General features: G+C 35.3%; 1 protein-coding gene across 1 annotated transcript in view; it reads left to right on the top strand.

Annotated features, from left to right (window-relative positions):
• The window catches only part of RALBP1 (ralA binding protein 1), a 62,890-nt gene that overhangs the window by 27,242 nt on the left and 9,229 nt on the right, over positions 1-26,419 (top strand). The window contains exons 2-7 of the mRNA XM_033087521.1: positions 12,315-12,613; positions 14,564-15,022; positions 17,983-18,332; positions 19,775-19,936; positions 20,898-21,029; positions 24,992-25,099. Coding sequence (XP_032943412.1) covers positions 12,370-12,613; positions 14,564-15,022; positions 17,983-18,332; positions 19,775-19,936; positions 20,898-21,029; positions 24,992-25,099 — 1,455 coding nt within the window. The 5' untranslated portion in view covers positions 12,315-12,369. The remainder of the gene's footprint in view (positions 1-12,314; positions 12,614-14,563; positions 15,023-17,982; positions 18,333-19,774; positions 19,937-20,897; positions 21,030-24,991; positions 25,100-26,419) is intronic.

Raw genomic sequence — 26,419 nt, 5'->3', positions numbered from 1 at the left:
ATAGTAGATTAATATTAGTTACTGTTCAGTATGTAGTGTATTAATAAGCCAGTATTTGGATTCCCTAGTAGTTTAGGTTAGAGACTTTTAATTTACAGAGGATTTTAAAAACCATAAAAATGAGGAAAAGCTGCTTCTAATGAATTTCAGCCGAGTGTTTATTAAAGAGCATTTAGAAAATATTGAATTTGTTTAACTTATAAGCTAGTTAAGCAAGCTATTGGTTTTCTGGAATAGGCCCTTTTCTGTGTAGATACTAATCAAGTTTAATAAACCATTAGACTTATTCGCCAAAGTTCATCTTGGAGACTTTAATATAGCAATCTTCCCTACTTATATTGCTTTGTCCTTTTGCATGGGCAAGTGATTCTTTTTTTTTTTTTTTCCAAGTGATTCTTACGTGTGCTGATCAATACTGATACATGAGCAGAAAAGACTATAAAGGACAATGCATATTGTAGTTCTTTGGAGAAGTGAATGTTTTTAAACCATTGTTTAGTTGTTTGAGTCTAGTTTTATGATTTTTTTTTTTGCTTTACCTCAATTATGACTGTCATAAGTGTTATTTTTGACTTGAAATATTATTCAGTTTCAAAGTTATAACTTGTTTTTGGTCCTAAAGTAAAATTCTAGATGTGTGGTTTTTTGCTATACTTTTAACTCAATACTTTTTGTTAGTGTTGCAGAAGTAATATTTTTTACCTTCATTTCTTTCTGGAGAGAAATTAAGTTGTGCATAGGAATTAACCGTAGATTTTCATTTGGGAAGGACTAGAAATAGACGTTTCTGTTGTACTGATTTTGGGTGTTGGGGTTGGTGAGTTGTAGATGGTAAAGTGAGAGTAGCAACATTTCAAAGGGAAAGTCGCTTTTTCAATGGTTTATGATCAGTCATCTCTGTATGGCACCCACAGGTTTTTTTTACCCTGAGAAATTTTGTTGAAATGTAATTTATATTCAGTGAAATGCACAGTTTAATAAGTTTTAACAAATGTTTACATACATATAGCCCACATGCCTGTCAAGATATAGAACATAGCTATCAACCAGAAAGTTCTCTCTTGCTACTTTGTACTCAATCCCTGCCTCTTCCCCACACCCCCACAACCACAGTTAAAAAATTTTTTAACAGATGAGTTTGCCTATTCCAGAACTTCATGTAAATAGAAACATACGTTGTATAATCTGTTGTGTCTGGGTGTGTTGTCTTTTGAGATTCTTCTATTTTGATGTGTGTATGAGTAGTTTGTTCCTTTAAAAAAAAATGCTAATATTACAACGTATGAATGTATTTCAGCTTGTTTATCCAGTCTGTGGCTGAGGGACATGTAGGTGTTTCTACTTTTTAGCTGTTATGAATAAAGTTACTCTGATCATTAAGTTTTTGTGAATATATGTTTCCATTTCTCTTGGGTAAATATTCAGGAGTGGAATTTGAGGTCATGTGTGTCAGGGCTTAATTAAAAGATACTGCCAAACACTTTTCCAAAGTGGTTAAGCTGTGTGTGTTGGTGGTATAGTGGTGAGCATAGCTGCCTTCCAAAGTGGTTAAGCTTTACTTTCCCACCAGCAATGTATTTTTTTTCTTAATGGAGATCATAGGTCTCCATTTATCTTTCTTTTTTGTTTTTTATAACATTTTTTTATTAATTTCCAGTGCACAAAACAGTGTAATAGTTAGACATTTATCATTTAGCTCCCTCACACAGTGACAACCCCCACCCCAATCTACTACCCCTCTGACATCACACACATTAAACTTCCTGATGTCCCACATCTTCATCGGTGTTAGGAATCGTCTTTCTGTTTAAATTTTAGCCGTTCTAGATGGTGTCTATTGATAGCTCATTGTGGTTTTATTTTTCATTTCTTTAATGTTTAGTAATGTGGAGCTTTTTTCATAGGCTTATTGACCAGTTGTATATATTCTTTTGTTAATTGTTCACTCAACTCTTTTGCCCATTTTTGTTTTTGATTGTTAGTCTTTTTATTATTGAATTACAGGAATTCTTCATATGTTCTAGATATAAGTCCTTTGTCAGATATATATATACCGGGGGTGTAAAAAAAAATGTACACAAGTGGACATTTTGGTGAGTATTGCTCAAGCAGTAGCTCGACGTAATCAGAAGTGTCTGGACGCTCATGGTAACCACTTTGACTTTTGTAATTGCAAAAGTCAAACTTGTATTCATCTTTTGTTATCGGTATACAGTATTACAATTTTAATCCAGTTTTCCTTTCTTAAAATATGTATACATTTTTTTGTCACCCTCTGTATGTCTTGTAATGTGATCTCCAGGCCTTTGGAGAACAAAGTCATTTTGTTTGACTAGTCATTTTCTTAATAGTGTCTTTTGATGAGCAGAAGTTTTTACTTTCGATAAAGTCCAATTTGGCAGTTTTTAATTTTGTACTTAATGCTTTCTGGTCCTGTATGGGAAATTCTTACCCCAAGGTGTCAAAAAAAAAAAGTTTTATTTTAGAAGTTTTGCAGTGTTTAGCTTTTACATTTTAGGTCTGTGATTTATCATGAATTACATTTTGTGTGTGATGTGATAGAGGGGGCTAAGCTTCTCTTTTTTTCCACGTGGTTCATCCAGCACCTTTTGTTGAGGACTTTCCTGTCCCCCATGAATTCCATTGAAACCTTTGTTGAAACAAATTACCGATAGAGCAACACAGATGAGTGTCAAAAACAATGAGCAAAAGAATTCAGGCACAAAAGAATACACATTGTATAAGTCCCAGTATATGAAATTCCAGAATAAGCAAAACTAATCTGTAGTGACAGAAAGCCAATCAGTGGTGCTGTAGGGCCAGATGTGACCATCCAGGAAGTGTTGAAAATCAATCGACTGTATACACGTGGGTCTCTTTCTGAATTTTCTGGTTTGTTCCACTAATCTGTCTGTCCTTACTCTAATACCATACTGTCTTCATTACTTTTGCTTTAGTAACTGTTCTTTTTCTAGATGGCATGGCTATTCTAAGTTCTTTTCATTTCTAAAAATTTTAGGATCAGTCATCAAGTTCTTTCAAAAGGTTTTTTCCTACCTTACTGATGTATAATTCACATACTATAAACCTCACCCAGTTGAAAGTGTACAGTTCTTTGGGTTTTGATAACTGTGAAACCTCCACTATAATCATGACGTGGGACATTTTATCATCCCAAACATTCTCTCATGCTCCTTTGCATGCACTTCCTGGCTGGCCACATCTGGCCCAACAGCACCACTGATTGGCTTTCTGTCACTACAGATTAGTTTTGCTGTTCTGGAATTCCATATACATGGACTTATACAATGTGTGTTCTTGTGTGTCTGGATTCTTTTGCTCGTTGCTTTTGATACTCATCTATGTTGTGTCTATCGGTAATTTGTTCCCTTTTTTTGCTGAGTAATGTTCTAAGGATAAACTATAATTTATGTTAATTGTTTGCTTGTTAACAGATATTTGAGTTATTTCCAGTCTACTGTGAATAAAGGTACTATGAACTTTCATTGACAAGACTTTGTGTAAACTTACATTTTCATTACTCTTGAGTAAATATCTGAGAGTGGAATTGTTAGGTGATAAAAGTATGTACGAATTTTATAAGAAACTGGTAAGCACTTTTCTAAAGTGGTCGTGCATGTTTAGATTCCCACCAACAACAGATAAGAGTAATAGTTGCTCCACATTCACACCAACACTTAGTATTGTCACTGCTTTTGATTGTAGTGATTGTAGTGAGTGTATAGTGGTATTCTATTATGGTTGGAATTTTTTTTTTTTTTTTTTTGTCATTACTCTTTTTTTTTTTTTTTAATTTATTTTTAATTTATTGGGGTGACAATTGTTAGTAGAATTACATAGATTTCAGTTGTGCAATTCTGTATCACATCATCCATAAATCACACTGTGTGTTCACCACCCAGAGTCAGCTCCCCTTCCATCACCATACATTTGATCCCCCTCACCCTCATCCCCCACCCCCCAACCCCCTTACGCTCTGGTAACCACCAAATTACGTTCCCCAGATTAATTTTCAAACCCCGTGGCCATCCTGTGGTCACCGACTGCCCTCCAATCCCCTCACCCTCCCCCCCACCCCTCACCCCTCCCGCCCATCTAGCAACCCTCAGTTTTTCCTCATTGTCTCCCAAACTGTTTCTGATTAGTTCATTCACTTATTCTTTTCTTTAGAATCCGCAAATAAGTGAGATCATATGGTACTTATTTTTCTCTGTCTGACTTATTTCACTTAACATAATGTTCTCTAGATCCATCCATGTTGTTGCAAATGGTAAGATTTCTTTCTTCTTTATGGCTGCATAATACTCCATTGTATAAATGTACCACAGTTTCTTAATCCAGTCATCTACCGATGAGCATTTTGGTTGTTTCCATGTCTTAGCTATTGTGTATAGTGCTGCAATAAACATAGGAGTGCATAAAGATTTTTGAATTGAAGTTCTGGATTTCTCCGGATAGATACCTAGGAGTGGAATTACTGGATCATAATAAGGTAGTTCCATTTTCAGAATTTTGAGATACCTCCATACTGTTTTCCATAGCGGCTGCACCAGTCTGCAATCCCACCAACAGTGCACAAGCGTTCCCTTTTCTCCACATCCGCGCCAGCATTTGTTGTTTGTTGATTTATTGATGATAGCCATTTTGACTGGGGTGAGGTGGTATCTCATTGTGGTTTTTATTTGCATTTCTCTGATGGTTAGTGAGGTTGAGCATTTCTTCATATGTCTGTTTGCCATCTGTATGTCCTTTTCAGAAAAATGTCTCTTCAAGTCCTCTGCCCATTTTTTAATTGGATCGTTTGTTTTTTTGGAATTGGGTTGAGTAAGTTTTCCATAGATTTGTGATATTAATCCCTTATCAGATATATCATTGGCAAATATCTTTTCCCATTCAGTAGGATCCCTTCTTGTTTTATTGATGGTTTCCTTTGCTGTGAAAAAACTTTTTAGTTTGATATAATCCCACATGTTTATTTTTTCTCTTAGTTCCCTCGAACGAGGGTGTATATCAGTAAAAATCTTACTCTGGGTAATGTCTGAGAAGTTTCTTCCTATATTTTCTTCTAGGTATTTTATGGTTTCAGACCTTACATTTAAGTCTGTAAGCCATTTTGAATTTATTTTTGTATATGGTGTAAGGAGGTGGTTCAACTTCATTTTTTTGCATGTGTCTGTCCAGGTTTCCCAGCACCATTTATTGAATAGACTGTCATTACTCCATCGTACATTCTTGCTTCCATTGTCGTAGATTAAATGGCCATATAGGCGTGGATTTATTTCTGGACTCTCTATTCTGTTCCATTGATCTATGTGTCTGTTTTTATGCCAGTACCATGCTGTTTTGATTACTGTAGCCTTGTAGTATAATTTGAAGTCAGGTATTGTTATACCTCCCACTTTGTTCTTATTTCTCAAGATTGCCTTTGCTATTCGGGGTCTTTTATGGTCCCATATAAATTTTAGGATTATATGTTCTATTTCTGTGAAAAACGACGTTGGCAGTTTGATAGGAATTGCATTGAATATGTATATTGCCTTAGGCAGTATGGACATTTTAACTATATTAATTCTTCCTATCCATGAACATGATATGTGTTTCCATCTATTTATATCTTCCTTCATTCCTTTCTTCAGGGTCTTATAATTTTCTGAGTATAGATCTTTTACTTCTTTGGTTAAATTTATTCCCAGGTATTTTATAGTCTTTGGAGCGATTGTAAATGGGATTGTTTTTTTAATTTCTCCTTCTGATGTTTTATTATTGGTATATACAAATGCAACTGATTTCTGAATATTAATTTTGTATCCTGCCACTTTACTAAATTCATCTATCAGTTCTAATAGCTTCTTGGTGGAGTCTTTAGGGTTCTCTATATATAGTATCATATCATCTGCATACAATGATAACTTTACTTCCTCCTTACCAATCTGGATGCCTTTTATTTCTTTTTCTTGTCTGATTGCTGTGGCCAGAACTTCCAGCACTATGTTGAATAGAAGCGGAGATAGTGGGCATCCTTGCCTTGTTCCTGATCTTAGGGGGAATGGTTTTAGGTTTTCCCCATTGAGTATGATGTTAGCTGTGGGTTTGTCATATATGGCCTTTATTATGTTGAGATAAGATCCCTCTATTCCCACTTTCTTAAGGGTTTTTATCATAAATGGCTGTTGGATTTTATCAAATGCTTTTTCTGCATCTATTGATATGATCATGTGATTTTTATTTTTCATTTTGTTAATGTGGTGTATCACATTAATAGATTTGCGGATGTTGAACCACCCATGCATGCCAGGAATGAATCCCACTTGATCGTGGTGAATGATCTTTTTAATGTATTGCTGAATTCTGTTTGCTAATATTTTGTTGAGGATTTTTGCATCTATGTTCATTAAAGATATCGGCCTGTAGTTTTCTTTTTTTGTGGTGTCTTTGTCTGATTTTGGGATCAGGGTGATAGTGGCTTCGTAAAAAGTGTTTGGGAGTCTTCCCTCCTGGATTTTTTGGAAGAGCTTGAGGAGAATTGGTGATAATTCTTTTTTGAACGCTTTGTAAAATTCACCTGTAAAGCCATCTGGTCCAGGGCTTTTGTTTGTTGGGAGACTGTTGATTACTGATTCAATTTCCGTGGTGGTAATCAGTCTATTCAGGTTTTCTGTTTCTTCTTGAGTTAGCCTTGGAAGGTTGTACGCCTCTAGAAAATTGTCCATTTCTTCCAAATTGTCAAATTTGTTGGCATATAGTTGCTCATAGTAACTTCTTAAAACTCTTTGTATTTCTGCAGTGTCCGTTGTCACTTCTCCTCTTTCATTTCTGATTTTATTAATTTGGGTCCTCTCTCTCTTTTTTTTAATGAGTCTGGCTAAAGGTTTGTCGATTTTGTTTATCTTCTCTAAGAACCAACTCTTGGATTCATTGATCTTTTGTATTGTTTTTCTGGTTTCTATTTCATTTATTTCTGCTCTGATCTTTATTATCTCCTTCCTTGTGTTCCCTTTGGGCTTATTTTGCTGTTCTTTTTCCAAATCCCTTAAATGTGAAGATAAACTGTTGATTAGTGATGTTTCTTGTTTCTTTAGGTAGGCCTGCAAAGCTATGAATTTCCCTCTTAGGACTGCTTTCGCGGCATCCCATAGATTTTGGGTCGTTGTGGTTGGAATTTGCACTTCCCTAATGAGTATTGATATTGAGCATTGTTTTCATGTGCTTTTTGACTATTTGTGCATTTTCTTGGGTGAAATGTCCGTTCATATATTTTTCTCATTATTCTTTGAATTACTTGTCTTACTGATTTATAAGATATGTTTCTTACAGATATATAAGATCTTATAAATCAGTTATATATAGTATTTATACACACACACTCATTTTTTCTGAAGAAATGAGTTCTTTGGCAGCTATATGTATTACAAATATTTTCATTGAGTATGTGGCTTGCCATTTAGCTTTCCTAATTTGATTTTCTTTCAAAGAGTAGAAGTTTTAAATTGTGATGACATCTAATTTATCAACTTGAGCTTTGATGATTTGTGTTTTTTGTGTCCTAGCTCAGATATTTGTCTGTTTGTTCTGTCATTTACTGAGAGTAGTTCTGTAATAATAATTGGAAATTCATCTGTTTTTTAGTTCTGTCAGTTTTTGTTTCATGTATTTGAAGCTCTGTTATTAGGCATGTACATGTGTAGAATTATATCTGTTGTGATTGTGGGAATACCTTCTTTATTTCTGACAATACTTCTCTTTTTGAAGTCTGCTTTGTCTGAAATTATAGTCACTTCACCTTTCTTGTATGTGTTTGTATGGTTTTTTCCATTTATTTGCTTTTAACCTTACTGTGCTGTTTGGCTGGAGTAGACCATTACTATCTAAAAGTTTTCTGTCTTGCAAAGCAGTTTCTTTCCTGGCAATTTGGCTAGAGGGAGCAGTCTTTTGTTGTGGTTGTTTTATCTGTGCCCATCAGTGTTTTTGGGTTTCTGGCTTCTTGAGGTCCAAGTCTGTGATGTAGATGCAGAAATAAAATTCAGGGAACTCACGAATGTGTTGTTCTTGGATTCTGAGATGCTTATCCTGTCTGTCTTCTTCTCTTTACCTGTTAGTTTGTTTTTTATTTTCTTTTTAAATCTGTTATCCAGGAGTTTTTGTTCTGTTTACTAGGAGGAATAGGGTTAAGTATTTTTTCTTGAGATGTAGGTAAATTTACAGCTGTTCTCTTGCCAGAAGTAGGAATTTATAATTTTTGTGATTTGTTTTATTTTCTTACCTTTGGCTGTTTATACTTAAATTTACCCTGGACCATACAGGCCTCTCTCTTCTGCACTTTTATTCAGTGAAGTTTAGACTTGCTATAATTCCTAGTGCTCAAAACAGTGTGTTCTAATGCAAACACGTTGTTCCTTAATAAATCCTACATTCAGGCTCTCACTCCTTCCTGTTTCCTTTTAGCTGCTTGCCCTTCTTCCATTCATTCACAATTATAGGTGAATCAAGTCAATATTTCTTTTGAATAGTTTTTGCAAGATAATTTAGTAAGCGCTTTCTGTGTAAAACTTCTTTGTTAATCTTGTGTGGAAACTGAATAATGGTAATTGTGAACTAGGAGGACATGTGCACATACATATAACTTGCAAAATGCTGTAGGAACATGGAGAAGGGAATGATCAAAATCTGGTGTGGCCGGCCAGGTGGCCCTGGTGGTTGGAGCGCTGTGCTCCTAACGCTGAGGTCACTGGTTCGATTCCCTTATGGGCCAGTGAGCTGCGCCCTCTGCAGTTAAGATTGTGAACAACGGCTCTCCCTGGAGCTGGGCGTGAGCTGCCATGAGCTGCTGTGAGCAGCAGACCAGGGACCTGCGACCTGCGCTGCGGGGAGCGCAAGGCTCCTAATACCAGCGTGGGCCAGGAAGCTGGGTCCTACACAACTAGACAACTAGACTGAGAAACAACAGCTTGAACGGGGTGGGGCGGGGTGGGGGGGAGGAAGAAAGGGTACATTAATTAATAATTAAAAAAAAATTGTTTGTATTCCTGCACTTAACTACTTTTAGCCCTAACTTTGTCATTTCTGGCTTTGGAATTGGAAATGAATCCCATATCAAGTCTGAACTCCTCATCTCGGCGTTCAGTTGAGAGCCTGCCTTGTCTTTCATCTCCTTTGCCATTGTTCCTTCGCAGAAACTGTTCCAGTCAGACCAGCCTGCTTGCCATTCTCATGATAAGCCCCGTGTTTCTGCTTGTGTATAACCACGCGGTTCCTCCTGGCATAAATATACTTACTCCCTTTTGTGTATGTATAGCTATATGACAGTTTAGTGGAAAGAATGTGTGTTTCGAGTCAAACAGATCCCAGTTTTACCACTTACTTGATGTATGACTTAGGGTAAGTTGCTTTAGTTCTCTGAGCCTTAGTTAGTTCCCGTTTGTAAACATGGAAAAATACTATGTTTCTCTCAGAATGTGCTAAGGTTACTTATCGTATCTGAAAGTTCTTGAAGTCACAGGAACTCAAGTAAAATTTGGATACCCTTTCTTTGTTTCTTTAATTAAAATTTAAGGCCAAGGGCCAGGTTTATTTCTTCTAATCTTTGTCTCATCAGCAGTACACACACAACATGTTGAGAACATAGAAGAGACTATAATTAGTTTATTAAGTAAACATTTGAGTACTTCCTGTATGCCCTGTGTTGTGTTAATGCTGGAGCTTACAAATTACTGGGCACGATAGATACGTGCATAGGTAATTAAAACACATACATCCATCATGATACATGCATTGTAGAGGTGTGTCCAGGAGATTCTGGGTGGACAGAAAAGGAGTATCTATAGCTTAGACTGGACAGAGAGGGTCATGAGGGAGGATTCCCGGAGAAAGTGTTGCTGGTACTTTTTTTTTTTTTGAATAGCTTTATTGTGGTGTAAATTACATACCATAAGGTTGAACCACTTTAATTATACAATTCAATGATTTTTTCATAAATTTACAAGTTTATGTAACCTTCACCACAATCCAAATCTAGAACATTTCTGTCATTCCAGAAAGATTTTTTGTGCCCATTTGCAGGCTTAATATTAAACGATGAGTATGAATTAGCCATGGAGGAAGTACTGGGTTTCAGGGAGTGAAGACAGCAATGCCAAGTGGGAGAAGCATAAAACAAAATGGATCCATGTGCATGGGATGCTTACAAGCTGTTTTATATCTGGAGTGTAAAGCTGTGCTCCTTGTCGGCAGCTGTGTTTTGGCTTCCTTGGTCTTTGGAGCTCTAGTTTCCTCATCTGTAACATACCATGTAACTGTTAATGCTGGTTGGCTCTAGCTCCCTCTAAACTCTCAAATCTCATGACTGTAAAAAATTAGAATGCCTCCAATTAAAAGAAAAATAAAATGTGTTTTTCTTTTTTAATGATAGGTAAAAGTCAGGGCTCATCAAGAAAAACAGAAGAATTATAGTGATGCTAATAGATCCTTTAATAGAACTTCCTCCTATTTTTAATGCTTTTCGTGATTATACAAATAATAATGCATATTGGGTAGAAAATTTATAAAATGCAGAAAAGTAAAGAAAAAAATTAGGTCACATAATCTTCGATTTCAGAGGGAATCATTATTAATGTTCTTTTATTACAATTTTTGCATATGTATATATTAAAAAAATTGATGATGTGCTGTAAATAAAATTTTCCCCCCACATTATTAAATATTATCAAAAACGTGATTTTTAAAGCTGTATTTTTATAAGGTTAAAAAAAAGATGGCCTGTTCATTTTTAAAAATGATAATAAAAAGTAACACGGACATGGTAAGGTTCAAACTATATAGAAGGGATAAAATGGAAAATTGAAATATCTCTCTCCCTCTCCTTTTACCACTTCCATTGTAACAGTGGTTAACTATTTCTTACATGCTGTCAGAAATTCTGTGTATTGTATTTGGATAGACTATAACGTAACTGATCTATTGATAGTCATTTAGATTATTTTGTTTTTGCTTTTACAGTGCTGAAGTGAATATTTTCATGTGTGCATTTTTGAATTCTTGTAAAAGTATATCTGAGAGTTTCTGAAAGGAATTCCTGGGTCAAAGAAAATACATTCAAAATTTTGATGGATATTACCAACTTGCTTTTCAAAAAAGATTGTGCTAATTTATACTTGCCCTGTTAGTAGATATGAATCCCTGTTCATATCTTTACCAACACGGGCTGTTACACAGCTTTTTTGTTCTTCGCTAGTTTGATGTTAGAAAAATAGTAACGTGTTTTAAAGATTATAATTGTAGTTGAACATTGTTGTCGTACAGGTATGAGTCATTTTTCTATGAATTGTTTGTTCACTTGTTCACATGCTTTGTGCAGGTCTCTTGATTTGTTTATATTTTGATTGATTTGTAAGAACTCTGCTTTTTAAAGAAATTAGCTCTTGGTTACAATTTGCATTTTTTTTTTTACATTTGCTTGTCTTTTGACTTTGTTACGGTCAGATTTATCAGTCTTGTTATTTAAAGCTTATGAGTATTTTAAATTGCAAAATAACCTTAAAAGTGAGTACAAAGAGAAGCAAATGATTCCAATAGTATTTCAATTGAATATCATAAGAAATAATCTAGGCAATTTATGAACACAGTACTTTGACTATGTACCCTCCATCTAAAGAAGAAAAAAATGCAAACAGGCCTTGAATTCTTAATGTTTGTAGTGTCATTCTAGTGAAATCTATTTTGTTTGTATTTTAAATTGAGCAAATGAGGTAACTGTAATACAAAATAAAAGTTTATCGACACATGAACTAATTGCTTGCAACATAGACCTGTAGTAATGATCTGTAGTTGTGTGAATCATTAAATATATCATTTTAACTGTATTGTAAATTTTAATTTTGATACTAAACTATTCATGTGTAGTTATATAAATAGTCTTTGTAATTTATAATTGTTTGGTCATAGCTTAAAGAAAAACAAGATTTTATATTGGATAGCAATCAACATGAAGTCCTTTACAACCGTGAGTTCTTTTTAAAAGGAACTCTGTATTCTACTTTGAGTACTGTGCTCTGATTTTCATTTGGTTTATTTTTCTAATACTTGCAGATCCCAGGGCTTTTAACTCTTTGAGAACTAACATATATGATGCATGGAATGTAACTTGAGATAATAAAATGAAAGCGTCTTTTTAAAGGAGGATAATGAAAACCTATTTTGTAAATGGCAAGGTTAATTGCCGTGTTGTGTGTTTGTGGTGGTTTTCTGCTTTGGTTGGTGTTAGATGACTCAGATGATCTTTTTTCCGTCTGTCTGTCTAGGTGTAATGGATAGGTAACAGAGAAGCCCTCTTCACTGTCTCATCAGGGAGGCAGAATGACTGAGTGCTTCCTGCCCCCCACCAGCAGCCCCAGTGAACACCGCAGGGTGGAACATGGCAGTGGTCTCACCCGAACCCCCAGCTCTGAGGAGATCAGCCCCACGAAGTTTCCTGGATTGTACCGCACTGGTGAGCCCTCGCCTCCCCATGACAGCCTCCATGAGCCTCCTGATATAGTGTCTGATGATGAGAAAGACTATGGGAAGAAAAAAGGAAAATTTAAGAAAAAGGAAAAAAGGAGTAAGTGTCATTTTTCTCTATGCTTTAGATAAACTAATGTACCTGCCATCTTCTAGAAATATGTCCAAAGATGCCTGCTTGGTATTTTTTGTTCTTTATTTTTCAAGGTCTCAATTTTTGTATACTAGAGTTACATTTTAGGGTCTTTCACAAAAATGCCGTATTTCCAGAAATAGTATAGTTTTCTGGTGGAAGTTTCTTAAAGTCGTCATGTAAAATAGCATGAAAAGGAGTTATTGGCATTTTGCCTTTATTGAATCTTGTTTTCTTGGATTGGTTGTATAGGCCAATTGGGGTACACTTTATTGGAACTGTGATAAAAGTAATTATTCATTTGTCTTAAGCAAATGCCGTGATGCATTCATTTATAGTTCTGTTCAATAGGGAGGATGAATTGTTTAAGCATAGGTCTTTAGTATGTTAAAAGCAAATGAAGTGGTTTAAGTATTGCTTTATTTTGAGTTTCACAGTATTTTTAAGTTAACTTAGTTTGAAGCATAATATTCAGATAGAATTGCACAAATTGTGTACAGCTTGATGAGTCACCACAAAATGGATACTCCTGTGTAACTATGGCAGGGATCTGGAAATGGAGCGTTATGAGCACCCTCGAAATTCCCTTTCATTGCCCCTGCAAAGGGAATCCCCTACAGCTCCCAAAGGGAAACTTCTTTTAGGATAGCCAGATCCTGCCTGTTTTATTCTCATGTAAATAGAGGCAGATTTTCTTCTGTGTCTAATTTCCTTTGCCCAATGTTATGTTTGTTAGATTAATCCATGTTATTTCATGTGGCAGTAATTTGTTCGTTTTTATTGCTGGATTTTGTTTCATTACATTAATACATAGAAACACTAGAATTTATTTATCCATTCTACCGTTACTAGTCATTTGGGTTGTTTTCAGTTTTTGACTGTCATGAATAGAGCTTCTGTGAACATTGTTGTACATGTTTATGCATTCTGTTGTGTATATGCCTGGCAGTGGAATTGCTTGCTCATAGGCTCTGCTTATTTCAGCATTAGTAGATTCTACAACAATTTCCTAGGGTGGTTATATCAGTTTACACTTCCACCAGCAGTGTCTGAGAACTCCAGTTACTATATGTCATGGTAGTATTAAGATTTCTGCCATCCTGGTTAGTGTGGGGTTTGATCAGAGAGGTATTTAGGAAATATCTTTAATCTTTGTTATAAAATAGCTAGTAAAGTAGCTGGCTAAATAAAATAGAGTTATAGATGTTAAAAAAACAAAACTAGGATAACTCTGATATGACAGAAAGCAATTGTCAGTGTGTGAAAACCAGGGCTTCTGAGGCAGGGAAGTGGGCTGCCTTGTTCGGCCACCTCTGGAGATTAAGGAATTTCCTGGTTCTGTCCTTCACCCACATGAGTTTTCAGTTCCTGCTGCAGTCTCCGCAAGGAACTTAAAAGTTAGTGACAGGAGAGCGAAGTGTGATACGGGAATGACTAGAGCATCTAAACAGCAGTGCAGTTTGTCATGGTTTGAAATGGACTCTAAAATTAAAGAGACCAAATACGAAAAAATCTGAGCTAAATAAAGTTAGAGGAGATGATTTGGATGATGAAAGAGTGCTGTCTTTTATAGGTGGATTCTTTCCATTAGCAATTCTGTGTAGAGCCTTTCTTGTATATTTATAATACTTGGCTTGCCAAAATTCCACTTAAGCACATATATAAAGAAAAACCAGTTTTCACCACCTACTGTTGCGAGGATAACTGGTTCTGTGTATGTCGCCCTCTTGTGGTCAGGAGATTTCATGTCAGTATTTCATTTTGCTGGGAGTACCCAGGGGGGCTTGGCCGTCGAGTGAAAAACTAGTTAGCTATTGCTAGGTGGCACTTTTTTTTTTTCGGTCCTGTTTTTAAAAAGCATATGGACAATTTTATGTTAAACAGACATATAACGTACACTCTGCATTTCTTTGGCAGCTGAAGGCTATGCTGCCTTTCAGGAAGATAGCTCTGGAGATGAAGCTGAAAGTCCTTCCAAAATGAAGAGATCCAAGGGAATCCATGTTTTCAAGAAGCCCAGCTTTTCTAAAAAGAAAGAGAAGGATTTTAAAATAAAAGAGAAACCTAAAGAGGAAAAACATAAAGAAGAAAAGCACAAAGAAGAAAAACATAAAGAGAAGAAGTCAAAAGACTTGACAGCCGCTGATGTTGTTAAACAGTGGAAGGAAAAGAAGAAAAAGAAGAAGCCAATTCAGGAGCCAGAGGTGCCTCAGATTGATGTTCTGAATCTCAAACCCATTTTTGGAATTCCTTTGGCTGATGCAGCGGAGAGGACCATGACGTATGACGGCATTCGACTGCCGGCAGTTTTCCGTGAATGTATAGATTATGTAGAGAAGTATGGCATGAAGTGTGAAGGCATCTACAGAGTTTCAGGTATTGGGGATATGGTCTTGGTGGTTTTTAAAAATTAAATTCATTACCATTTTTCAAAGGAAGGAAAAATATTAACTTGTGAGGAAAATTGTGACATGGGTCCTAAGCCTTAGTCATTTCCTTGATTCTTCCAGTTGAACAAAAATCCGAGAGAGAGAGAGAGAGAGAGAGAGAGAGAGAGAGAGAGGCAGTTTTACACGTGAGCTGATCACAGCTTGCAGCAGCCTGGAGTGAGAAGAAGCGAAGCACACAGTGGTGTCCTTTAGCTGTGTGCACTCAGAATGCTTTTCCTTCTCACCTTCTTCCGTCTCGGAGCCAGGGCTCAGTGTTGTGAGGGAGCTCCGCAGGAAACGGCAGGAAATACGGGTTAAAGATGCTTCTTGGCCAAGAGATACATTTATTGACACAATCATATGATGTATTTTCTGAGTTAGCTAAGGGACATGAAATGTTATTTGCTGACTCTTGAGGCCCCAAATGTGAATGCTTCTGTCAGCCGTGTGCAGCTATTACATATGTTAGTGAAATTGATTTTCCATTTTTCTGCATTCCACATATATGAAAATTTAAATTTCATATTTGGCAAGAATGTAATTCATATTGGGTGTCTGAAATCAAGCAAAATGTATGCTATGTAAAGTAAAAAGATTTCATTTCTTACAAAGCAGCATGACTTGTGTTGGTATAGGATGGAAGTCCTGACCTGTGGCAACGTGTTCCAAGTCGTTACATTTTCATAATTCAATGTCTTGGTACTACAGATTTATTTTATACAATTTATTGTCGGTCACACCTATTTTCATGATGAAGTATTCATACACATTTAGAATATATAAAGAAATTAGACTTAATTTTTTCATTTAATTGGTTCATACTCGTTTCTACAAGGTAGATTTGATATTTAAGTTTTGTTGAGAAAGGGCAGGCATTTATGATAATTGGGGAAACCTTTACATAACCCCATAGATAGCAAGTTATCACTTAAGAGTATTTTGGCTAAAATGCTACTATTTTATAGAAAATAAATTAAAAATTGAATTTGAATCTATAACTCCTTAGTAACATAAAAGTAAACATAATTACATGAAATTAAAAATTTTACTTTTAAGAATTTATGATGAATTGATTTTTAAAGATTTAGACAGTACTAACATAGGCTATTTCTCTCACATCATTTTGATAGGGATGAAGAAATTTTGTTTTAGGTAAAAGTTTGTGAAGAGTTTCTATAGCTTTTTTCAAAAACTTCTTTTGTCTTTGACCTTTTTTTTGAATTAAAAAATTTTTTCATCTACAGTTGACATACAATATTATATTTTTGATGTTTGTATTCTTTTGGAGAATTAAAGTTGCAGAGCTCCTCTTTGTGTGTCAAAGCATGCAAACTGAGTTGTTCCCTGATTGTTGACTCCCTGAGGTTGAACTCCTGCTTGGATCAGTTTTTTTATTTTTAAGCTCTGGCAGTGTGCTGCGTTCAGCGCACCAATGGCTACAGTTTATGGCTATGACTTTTCATTTTGAAAGCTAATAATATTTTCTCCTGGAAATTTTTGGTTCTCACTTATTCATATGTAAGTTCCAGTTTAAAGCTAATATATCATTTTGCATACGCTCTTTCTCTACCTGGGATGCTTTATTTGAAGGGTCCATTTTGATAACAGTTTCAGAGTAATGACAAACCAGACATATTCCAGTTGTTCACTTGTGTAATTTTCTGGGTAGGCACTGTTGGGAGACAAAGTAGATATGTATAAAATATACATGAAAGAGAGAGGAGGTCTTTGCCAAGAATTTCAACTACAGTTAGCATTCACTGTGTTTTCACTCATATTTTCATAATAAGAAAATGGAAATTATTTTCTAACTTTTCTGCCTCAAAATAGAAATTATACAAAAATAAAATTCATTATTTTCAAATTTGGAGTTACTGATTTCTTTTGTCAATGCTGGATAAATAAGTTACAGATTTATTGTGATGCCATTAAAAGGTTTTCACATAAAATAATGCCAAAGCCCAGATATAAGTACCATTGATTCTAAAATACTGTTCAGATTAAATGACAGTTGAGTATTCACATTTACTGTTATAGTCTCTCAGCTTTAAGTTGTGGCTTGTTTCAAATAATTGGCCCAAAGTTTTAAATATTGAAAACAACGAAAGCTACTTTGTACTCTTATGAGTGCACTGTCACTGAATTGTGTCATTTAAATGCAGATTGGACTAGAGACTTAAAAAGTTATATAATTTTGAAAAACGTTCGTTTTTGTGTGTCAGTGTTTCTTTCTGTCCAGTAACAAAAGCAAAACAATTTTATTTTAGAAACACAAATTTCACCTTTTTTTGGTCCAGATTAAGAAAACATGTAAAGGACTCAAATTTAAAAAATAGAAATTAGATGGGAATTACTTAATGGAGAATAATTTGCAAGAAGTTTGTTTAGATAGCAAACTTATCTTTTGCATTTGTGATACAATTTTTATTTTAAAAAAAGTACCCACAACTTTTTTGAAACATGTTTATATACACTGAGTTAGTTTTATGTTGTCAGTCTTGTGACTAGTTAGAAAAAGCAGTTTGGCCGTCTGTGTAGAGCAAAATTTATGCTTAGATTATAGTTTTTGCCTGAAGTTTCACTTATCTTTAAATTAAAACCAATTTTTTTTCCCTGAGTCAGTTGGCGTGTTTGCGTAATATATTCATGGTTGCTATGACTGTTGTTCTGAATGTTGAGTTTTTCCATTATCATTTAGCTTATGGTTAAATTCACCCTCCAAGTATGTGTAGTCATTTATATTATCTTGTTTACAGAGGAATTGTGTGAACCTTGTGCAGATAAATATTTCATAACTAGAGATTTGTTATTGTCAGATTAGCTTTTCTCAGATCCCACCCCACCGGTGGGTGCAGTGGTGAAGAAAGCTGTTTGATTTTTTTTCTCTCTGAATTTGAATGTTTTAAGGAATTAAATCAAAGGTGGATGAGCTGAAAGCAGCCTATGACAGAGAGGAGACTCCAAATTTGGAAGAATATGAGCCTAATACTGTAGCCAGTTTGCTGAAGCAGTATTTGCGAGACCTTCCGGAAAATCTGCTTACCAAAGAGCTTATGCCTCGCTTTGAAGAGGCTTGTGGGAGGAGCACAGAGAGTGAGAAAGTGCAGGAATTCCAGCGCTTACTGAAAGAACTGCCAGAATGTAACTATCTTCTGATTTCCTGGCTGATCGTGCACATGGACCATGTTATTGCGAAGGAACTGGAAACAAAAATGAATATACAGAACATTTCTATAGTGCTCAGCCCAACCGTTCAGGTACATGTGCCCTCTGATGCTGGCCCTGGGGAGTCGGGGGAACATTCTCATTACTGAGTTGCATATGGCGAAAGTAGATAATGGTTTATTTAGCCTGAATATTGGTCTTTTTCTTTCACAATATGGACAGTGTCGACATATAGGATAATGAGCTTATTTGCCCTTTGGCTTGAACTATGTAATATGAATATTGTACAGTATTTGGTGTGGGCTTATCAACCCGTTTTTAATGACCGTGGTCTGTCATTACTGGAGGAGGAGCCCGTGGTAGCTGCAGTTACAGAATTCATCATTAGAATTTTAAAGATTCCAATTATTTCTTCAAACAGTCTTATTGTTTAATTATATCACACACACATATCAGAGTCAGGCACAAAGGAACCTAACATTTGTTTGGTCCGGGATTTAACCTGAGGGTTTCATTCATAAAGATGGATCCTAGAGAAATCTTTTATAGACTTTTAATCTGAGGAGGCATTTCAGGGAATTGGGTATTGTGTTAATTGGTATCTCTTTATAACAAAAATACTTGCCTTAATGTATTGCTGCTCACTTGGTGCTGCCTTGGAGCGTATGTTTTCCTTTAATTAGAGTTACTGATACTTGACTCAGGCCAAATGCAAAAAGCAAAAAAATGAGATGATGGCTGTATTTTTTTATTTTAAGCTTTCCTTTTGGCCAGCATACTGTGTTATTATTAGTCATTGTTAACACACTGTGTAAGAGTGTGTTTTCTTTTACTAAAGATTCTTTCATTGCTCATTGATAATATTTTGGAAGCAAAATCTTTCTCAGGTTTCAGTGTAATCATTCAGATTAGTCAGGATTTGGTAAATGTTGTTAAACAATTTTGGTAAAAAATGTTACTTGATATTATTATAATAAGGATGATAATATCATAGAAGATTCAATTGTGTTGTAAGAGTAAATCTTAGGTAGAAAGTAATTTCTTTTACTAGCTTTTCAGCCAACCTAGTATCCTGATCTAGCAGATGAGCATCGTATTTAAACACTGCCTATGCAAATTCGCCCGGAAGGCATTTGTTTCTGGAGAGCAAACTCTCAGCCCAGCTTTAAAACTGGGGAAGTAACTCTTACTTCACATTTTTCAGTAGGTCTAGTTGTGTGTGTTAAACGGTCTCAAGATAACTTGAAAAAAGAACAAGATTTTTTAGTGCTGAGAAAGAACAAATTGATGGGCACGAGCTTCTGCATCCTTTTCTTTTTAGTTTCTTAGAGTGCTTGAGTTCATGACTTAACTCATATTTTCCCCTTGTCTTCTTTAAATTGTCTGCTACTTAGCAAAGCATGTCTGGTCACTACTGAGGAAAACTTGCATTCACGGGTCCAGGATTGAAGGACGTACTATGCGATAGACAAATGAAATGAAATAAAATAATAATTTTAATGGTTTTCTTGCAAATCTTTTTATTTTTTCTTAGATTAGCAATCGTGTCCTATATGTGTTTTTCACACATGTGCAAGAGCTCTTTGGAAATGTGATACTAAAGCAAGTGACAAAACCTCTCCGCTGGTCTAACATGGCCACTATGCCCACACTGCCCGAGACTCAGGAGAGCATCAAGGAGGAAATCAGAAGACAGGTCTGTGAGCTCAGCCTGTGTGCTTTATTTTAGCCCTAAAGAACCTACCTTTACTCTGACCCTTTTGGAGACATGATGATGATGATGATGATGATGATGAAGAACTCTTGTTCACTGAGTACTTTGTAAAGTGTTTCTGGAGCTATATTAGGCAATTCTTCACGGCATACGCAAGCCAGAAATTTTCATCTGGCACTGTTACATGCCAGTTAAGTAGGATATGATGGTGGAGGGAGCACAGGATTGGAAATAAAAAGACGTGGCTTTAACTTCTTGCTCTCCTTCTAATTAACTGACTGGTTTTAGGCTAATCACTTAACCTCCTTAAGCCTCAGTGAGCCCATTTTAAAATGGGCTCTTTTGATGTGAGGATTACAATAAATGAGATCACGCATTAAAGATGCTCAGCACAGTTTCAGGGCAGTCCAAAAATGTTAACTTATCCACATGAGACTGCTATTATTGGCCATATCTCACAGATAAGAATACCAAAATTTTAAATAACTTACCCTGTGTCACATGGTTACTAATCTGCAAAACCAGATTAGACCCCAAATCCTGTGCTTTTCCACTATGCATTTTCCTCTTACAGCCCACGTGATAAAAGAGAACTGCTATTTGGTTATGTCTGTGTGTGTGTTTCACAGCTGAATAAGAAAGTCAGGACTAAATAAGAAATTTACTTACATTGGATTATTACGTCTTTTATTTGCATACCTGTTATCAAATCCCTGCTTTTCTTCCCTTTTATGTGCTCTGAGCTCCCATTTCTGATTAGCTGATGATGTGTTGGAGGAAAAAGTGTAAATTAACTACTGTTGAACTAATGTGAATTAATGAGAACCCAATGCCCAGGCAAAACGAGAAAGAATGATTTTTCAGTCATATTGTCAAAAAATAATTTGTGCTATTAAGATGATACGGCATGGACTGCTACTGAGGGTGCTGTATTGTTTTCTAGGAGTTTCTTTTGAATTGTTTACATCGAGATCTGCAGGGCGGGGTAAAGGATTTATCTAAAGAAGAAAGATTATGGGAAGTACAAAGAATTTTGACAGCCCTCAAAAGAAAGCTGAGAGAAGCTAAAAGACAAGTGAGTGAATTTATTACTTTGGTACATCATATTTAGAATAAAATACAAAAAGAATGTGCTAGAATCTTTTATATATTCTTTTATTTCTTTAAAAAATACAAATACAAATGTCTCTTTAAGTGAAGGTCCCTGAAATTTATTCATGTTCCCAATTCTGGATTATTGATCCTTCAGTTTGGTATCAGGCAAATGTTTCGCTTAAACAAATTAGTTTATTAAAAGATGTTTTGTCATTTCCTGGTTGTACTTATTAATAGAGCTTTCCAAGCATGAGAAGCAGCTGGAGAGTGATTCATTTCAGAGATTGCTGGGGAATTTGTGTCAGCTTTTTGGGAACACGTGGAGGTACTGAAGATCACGGGTTTTTTCTTTACCTAGTAATAGGAAGAGTGGCACATGGCTCCTGTTAAGTTTGGGCTACATGAGTCAGACTTTTGATCTCCCTTCTAGTTTAGTGTATGTTGCTTGGCTCTGCAACTGTGAGTTTCCCAGCCACACCAAGGGTGAGATCCCAAGTCTCTGTACCCTCTTATAGCCTGCATGCAGATTCAATGGCAGAACCCAAATAGTACTTCCAAGAAACATTAGTTAGCATTTATCAGACTGGGAGAGCCACTGTGGTTGTGCTAAAAGACAAAGACACCCGTGTGCTTTTGTTGCTATGAAGTTAGAGATTTATATAGAAGATAGTGTTGTCAGAAAGGAAACATAAGATGTTTTCACATTATGCACTCCAGAACTAGCAGATTAACAGAAGCCCTCTGTGTATTTTTCTTCCTTCTTTTCTCCTATTTACATTATCTTTTTATTTTGCTTCCTATACCCATTATTATTATAATTACTATTAATTCCCTTCAATGATCCAGCCTAGAATTGGGTTTTAGACTAACCAACCAGACCTCATGGTTGTAATTGTTAACCATATAGCATTGCCTAGTAGTCGTTTTTTTAAAAAAACGTGTATTTATTTTTTAAGTGTGTTTTTCCAGGATCCATCAGCTCCAAGTCAAGTAATTGTTTCAATCTAGTTGTGGAGGGCGCAGCTCACAGTGGCCCATGTGGGGATCGAACCAGCAACCTTGTTAAGAGCACCACGCTCTAACCAACTGAGCTAACCGGCTGCCCGCCCAGCAGTCTTTAAATGAAGGATCTCTGACCTAGAACAGGGTTAATGTAGGCTTGGCTTTCATTTGTCTTGCTTCTACATCTCTCTTGAATAAAGGAATCGTGACATAGCAAACCAGAGCCAATAACAGAAAGAGATGGATTACCTTTACCAATTTTCTTGATGTTATATTTTCATGCCTGCTCATTAATTCACAAAATACTCAAAATGTCTGTCAAGTTGTTTTCAATTTAGAGGAATAAAGTACTTTTAAAGATAGAAGTAAATAATTAATTATATTGACAGACTAAAAATAAGAAAAAAACCACAAGATAACATCAAATAGATACAGAAAAATATTTGGCAGAATTCAACACTTAATCATGATTTTAAAAAGTTCATATCAAACAGCTTTCTCAGCGTGATAAAGATTGCATGCAAAAAAATCTGCGATTAATATACTTAATGGTAAAAGTCTGAATGCTTTTCCTGAGATTGGGTGTACAAGGCAGGGATTTCTGTTCAACATTGTAGTGAAGATTTGTTCTAGCCAGTGCAATAAAGCAAGAAAAAAAAAGGCATACAGATTAGACAGAAATAAGTCAATCCATAGATGAAATCCTAAGGAATCTATAAAACGAATAAGTGAATTTTTAGCAAGGTTGTAGGATATAAGATCAGGTATGCAAAAGTCTGTTGCATTTCTATATATTAGCAATGAACAGTTGGATATTGAACCTAAAAAAAGAAGAATTGTGAAGATGTTAGGTTTTCTCAAATTGATTTGTGGATTCAATTTCAATCAGAATCTAAACTGGTGATTTTTGTAGAAATTAACAACTTCTTCTGAAATTTACATGGAATTACAAATGACCTAGAATAGCCTGAACAGTTTTGAAAAAGAACAATGGTAGAGAACTCACACTATTTGATTTTAAGACTGACTGTAAAGCTACAGTAATCATGGGTAGACATATAGAATAGAATATGCAGAAATAGTCACACACACATAAAGGCAATTAATTTCAACAAAGATGCTAAGACAATTCAGTGGGGAGAGATTTTCTTTTTAACAAATGGTGCTGGAACAATTGGATATCTATATGTAAAATACCTTGACTCCATACATCATATATTAAAACTTAACTCAAAATGAATCTTACACCAAGACCTAAAGAAAACTTCCAGGAGAAAACACAAAAGATCTTACTGACTTTGGCTTTGGCAGTGGTTTCTTAAATAGGACTGTTAAAAGGAACATTCGATAAATTACATTTCATCAAATATTGAAAACATGCTCTTCAAAAGACACTATTAAAAAAAAAGAATATGCAAGCCAGAGCTGTGTCAAAATACATGTAAAAAACACATATTGATAGACTTGAACTAGAATATATACAGAGGGTCCCCCAAAAATGTATATATATTTTAAGAAAGAAAAACTATTAAAATTGTATACTCAATATATACCGATAACAGAAGATGAATACAAGTCATGTTTGACTTCTGCAATTACAAGAGGTGCTCAAAGTGGTTACCATCAGTGTCCAGACACTTCTGATGACGGCGAACTACTACTTGAGCAACGTTGACCAAAGTGTCCACTTGTATACATTCTTTTGGCAACCCTGTGTGTATAAAAACTCTTACAACTTAATAAGAAGACAAAACAATTCAATTTTTTTTAGACTTCATTTTCTTAGAGCATTTTTAGGTTCAGAGCAAAATTGAGATGAAGGTACAGAGTTCTCGTATACCCCCTTCCCTGACAACACATGTATATCCTCTCCTATTATCAGTATCCCTCACTAAAGTGGTATATTTATTACAGTAAGAATTCAATTTTAAAAAGGCAAAAATTTGGACAGGCAATTTACAAAAGATGATATGCAGATGACAAATAAATGAGCACGTGCTAAGATACCCAATATCATTAGTCGTTAAGGAAATACAAATTAAAATCACAATGAAATACCACTACACACCAACCAGAATGGCCAAAATTAAAAATACCAAGTGTTGACAAGAATGTAGAGCAACTGATAACTTTTATACTACTCTTGGTAATGCGAAATACTACAGTAATTTTGGAAAACAGTTTGGCAGTTTCTTGTAAAGTTAAACATGATTACCATATGACCTAGTAATCCCACTCTTACGTATTTAAGAAAGTATATACACACACAAAGCATATACAAAATGTTCATAATAGTTCTAGTTATAATAGCTCAAAACTAGGAAGGATCCATCAGCTGGTGAGTGAATTAACAAATTGGGGTACATTCACATCATGGCATATTACTCAGCAAACTACTGATACAAACAATTAAATAGATGAATCGTAAAAGCGTTATCCTGAGTGAAAGAAGCCAAATAAAAAAGACTACTTACTAATAGATTCAATTTATATGAAACTTAAGAAAAAGTATAGCAATGGAAAGCATGTCAGTGGTTGCTGGGGGCCAGCAGATGGTGGAAGAGCCCAAGGGTATTTTGTGTGGTGGTGGAAATGTTCTGTACTAAGATGGGGGTTACTTGATTGTATACATTTGTCAAAACTATTTGAATCGTATGCTTAAAATCGACCCCCTACCCCCAAAAAAGTATCACAGAAGGGTAATTTACATGGACGGGTTCCAGAAATGGTGAGCACATTCAACAGGATTGCACATTTTTCAGTGTACTTTCCAAACCCAGATAACAAATGCCCATCTATCCAGATGGTTCATCTGACTGTTAGTGTTATTTTTTCAAATCTAAGAAAGAATGAAACTTCTAGAATGGTTATGGTGTGAATTTGTTGAATATGTGTTGCATATAGGCTGACCAGTTCTCTTTCATTTGTTTTACTTGACAGGAATGTGAAACCAAGATTGCACAAGAGATAGCCAGTCTTTCAAAAGAGGATGTTTCCAAAGAAGAAATGAATGAAAATGAAGAAGTTATAAATATTCTCCTTGCCCAGGTAGGCTAAATTCTTTTTCTCTATCTTGCAAGCTTTTTTAAAAAAACAAAAATTGTATATATTTAAAATGTACAACATGATGATTTGGTATACCTATACATTGTGAAATGATTACTAATTGACATTATCTCCTTTTTCTTTTGTGATGAGAGCAGCTGAAATCGTAGTATATTTCCAGTATTCCATACAGTATTATTGACTATAGTCAACATGCCTGTACTTTAGATCTCTAGACTTACTCATCCTACATAACTGCAACTCTGTGTCTTTTGAACATCATCTCCCCACTTTCCCCACCCCTCAGCTCCTGGTAACCACCTTTCTACTCTCTGCTTCTATGAATTTGACTTTTTTTTTTAAGATTCCACATATAAGTGAGATCATGTTTGTCTTTCTCTGTCTGGCTTTTTTACTTAGCATATTGTCTTCCATGTTCATCAATGTTATCATAAATAGGAGAATTTCTTTCTCATGGCTGAATAATATTCCCTTGTATGTGTGTACACAAATAGCATCTGTTGGTAATTGGGTTATTTTCGTATTTTGAGTCGTGTGAATAATGCTGCAGTGAACAGGGAGTGCATATATTTACTCAATATCCTATTTTCATTTCCTTTGAATATATATTTAGAAATGAGATTGCTGGATTATTACTGTTACATTTTTTATTTTTTGAGGAACCTTCTTAACTGTTTTCCATAATGGCTGTATCAATTTACATTCCCACTAAGAGTGTACAAGGGTTCCTTAATTCTACATCCTTGCCAATACACCTTTTGTTTTTTGATAATAGCCATTCTGACAGGTATGAGGTGATATTTCCTTGTGGTTTTGATTTGCATTTCCCTGATGATTAGTGACATTGAACATCTTTTCATATATCTCTTGGCCATTTGTGTGTCTTTTGAGAAATGTCTGTTAGTTTCTTTGCCCATTTTTTAATTCAGTTGTTTGTTTTCTTGCTATTGAGTTGTTTGAGTTCCTTATATATTTTGAATATTAAACCCTTATCAGATATATGGTTTGCAGATATCTTCTCCCATTCCGTCGGTTGTCTCTTTGTTGATTGTTTTCTTTGATGTTCAGAAGCTTTTTAGCTTGATGCAGTTTCATTTGTCTATTTTTGCTTTTGTTGCCTGTATTGTAGGGATCATATCTAAAAAAGTTATTGCCCAGACCAATGTCAAGGAACTTTATCTTTTCTTTCGACAGTTTTTATAGTTTCAGGTTTTACATTTAAATCTTTAATCCATCTTGAGTTGATTTATGTGGCGTTAGATAAGGGTCCAGTTTTGTTCTTTTGCATGCAGAAAACCAGTT

The sequence above is a fragment of the Rhinolophus ferrumequinum genome, chromosome 19 (genome assembly GCF_004115265.2).
Source record: "Rhinolophus ferrumequinum isolate MPI-CBG mRhiFer1 chromosome 19, mRhiFer1_v1.p, whole genome shotgun sequence".
Lineage (NCBI taxonomy): Eukaryota > Metazoa > Chordata > Mammalia > Chiroptera > Rhinolophidae > Rhinolophus > Rhinolophus ferrumequinum.
Note: the sequence above shows the minus strand (reverse complement) of the source record. Positions and strands in the feature narration are given on the sequence as shown.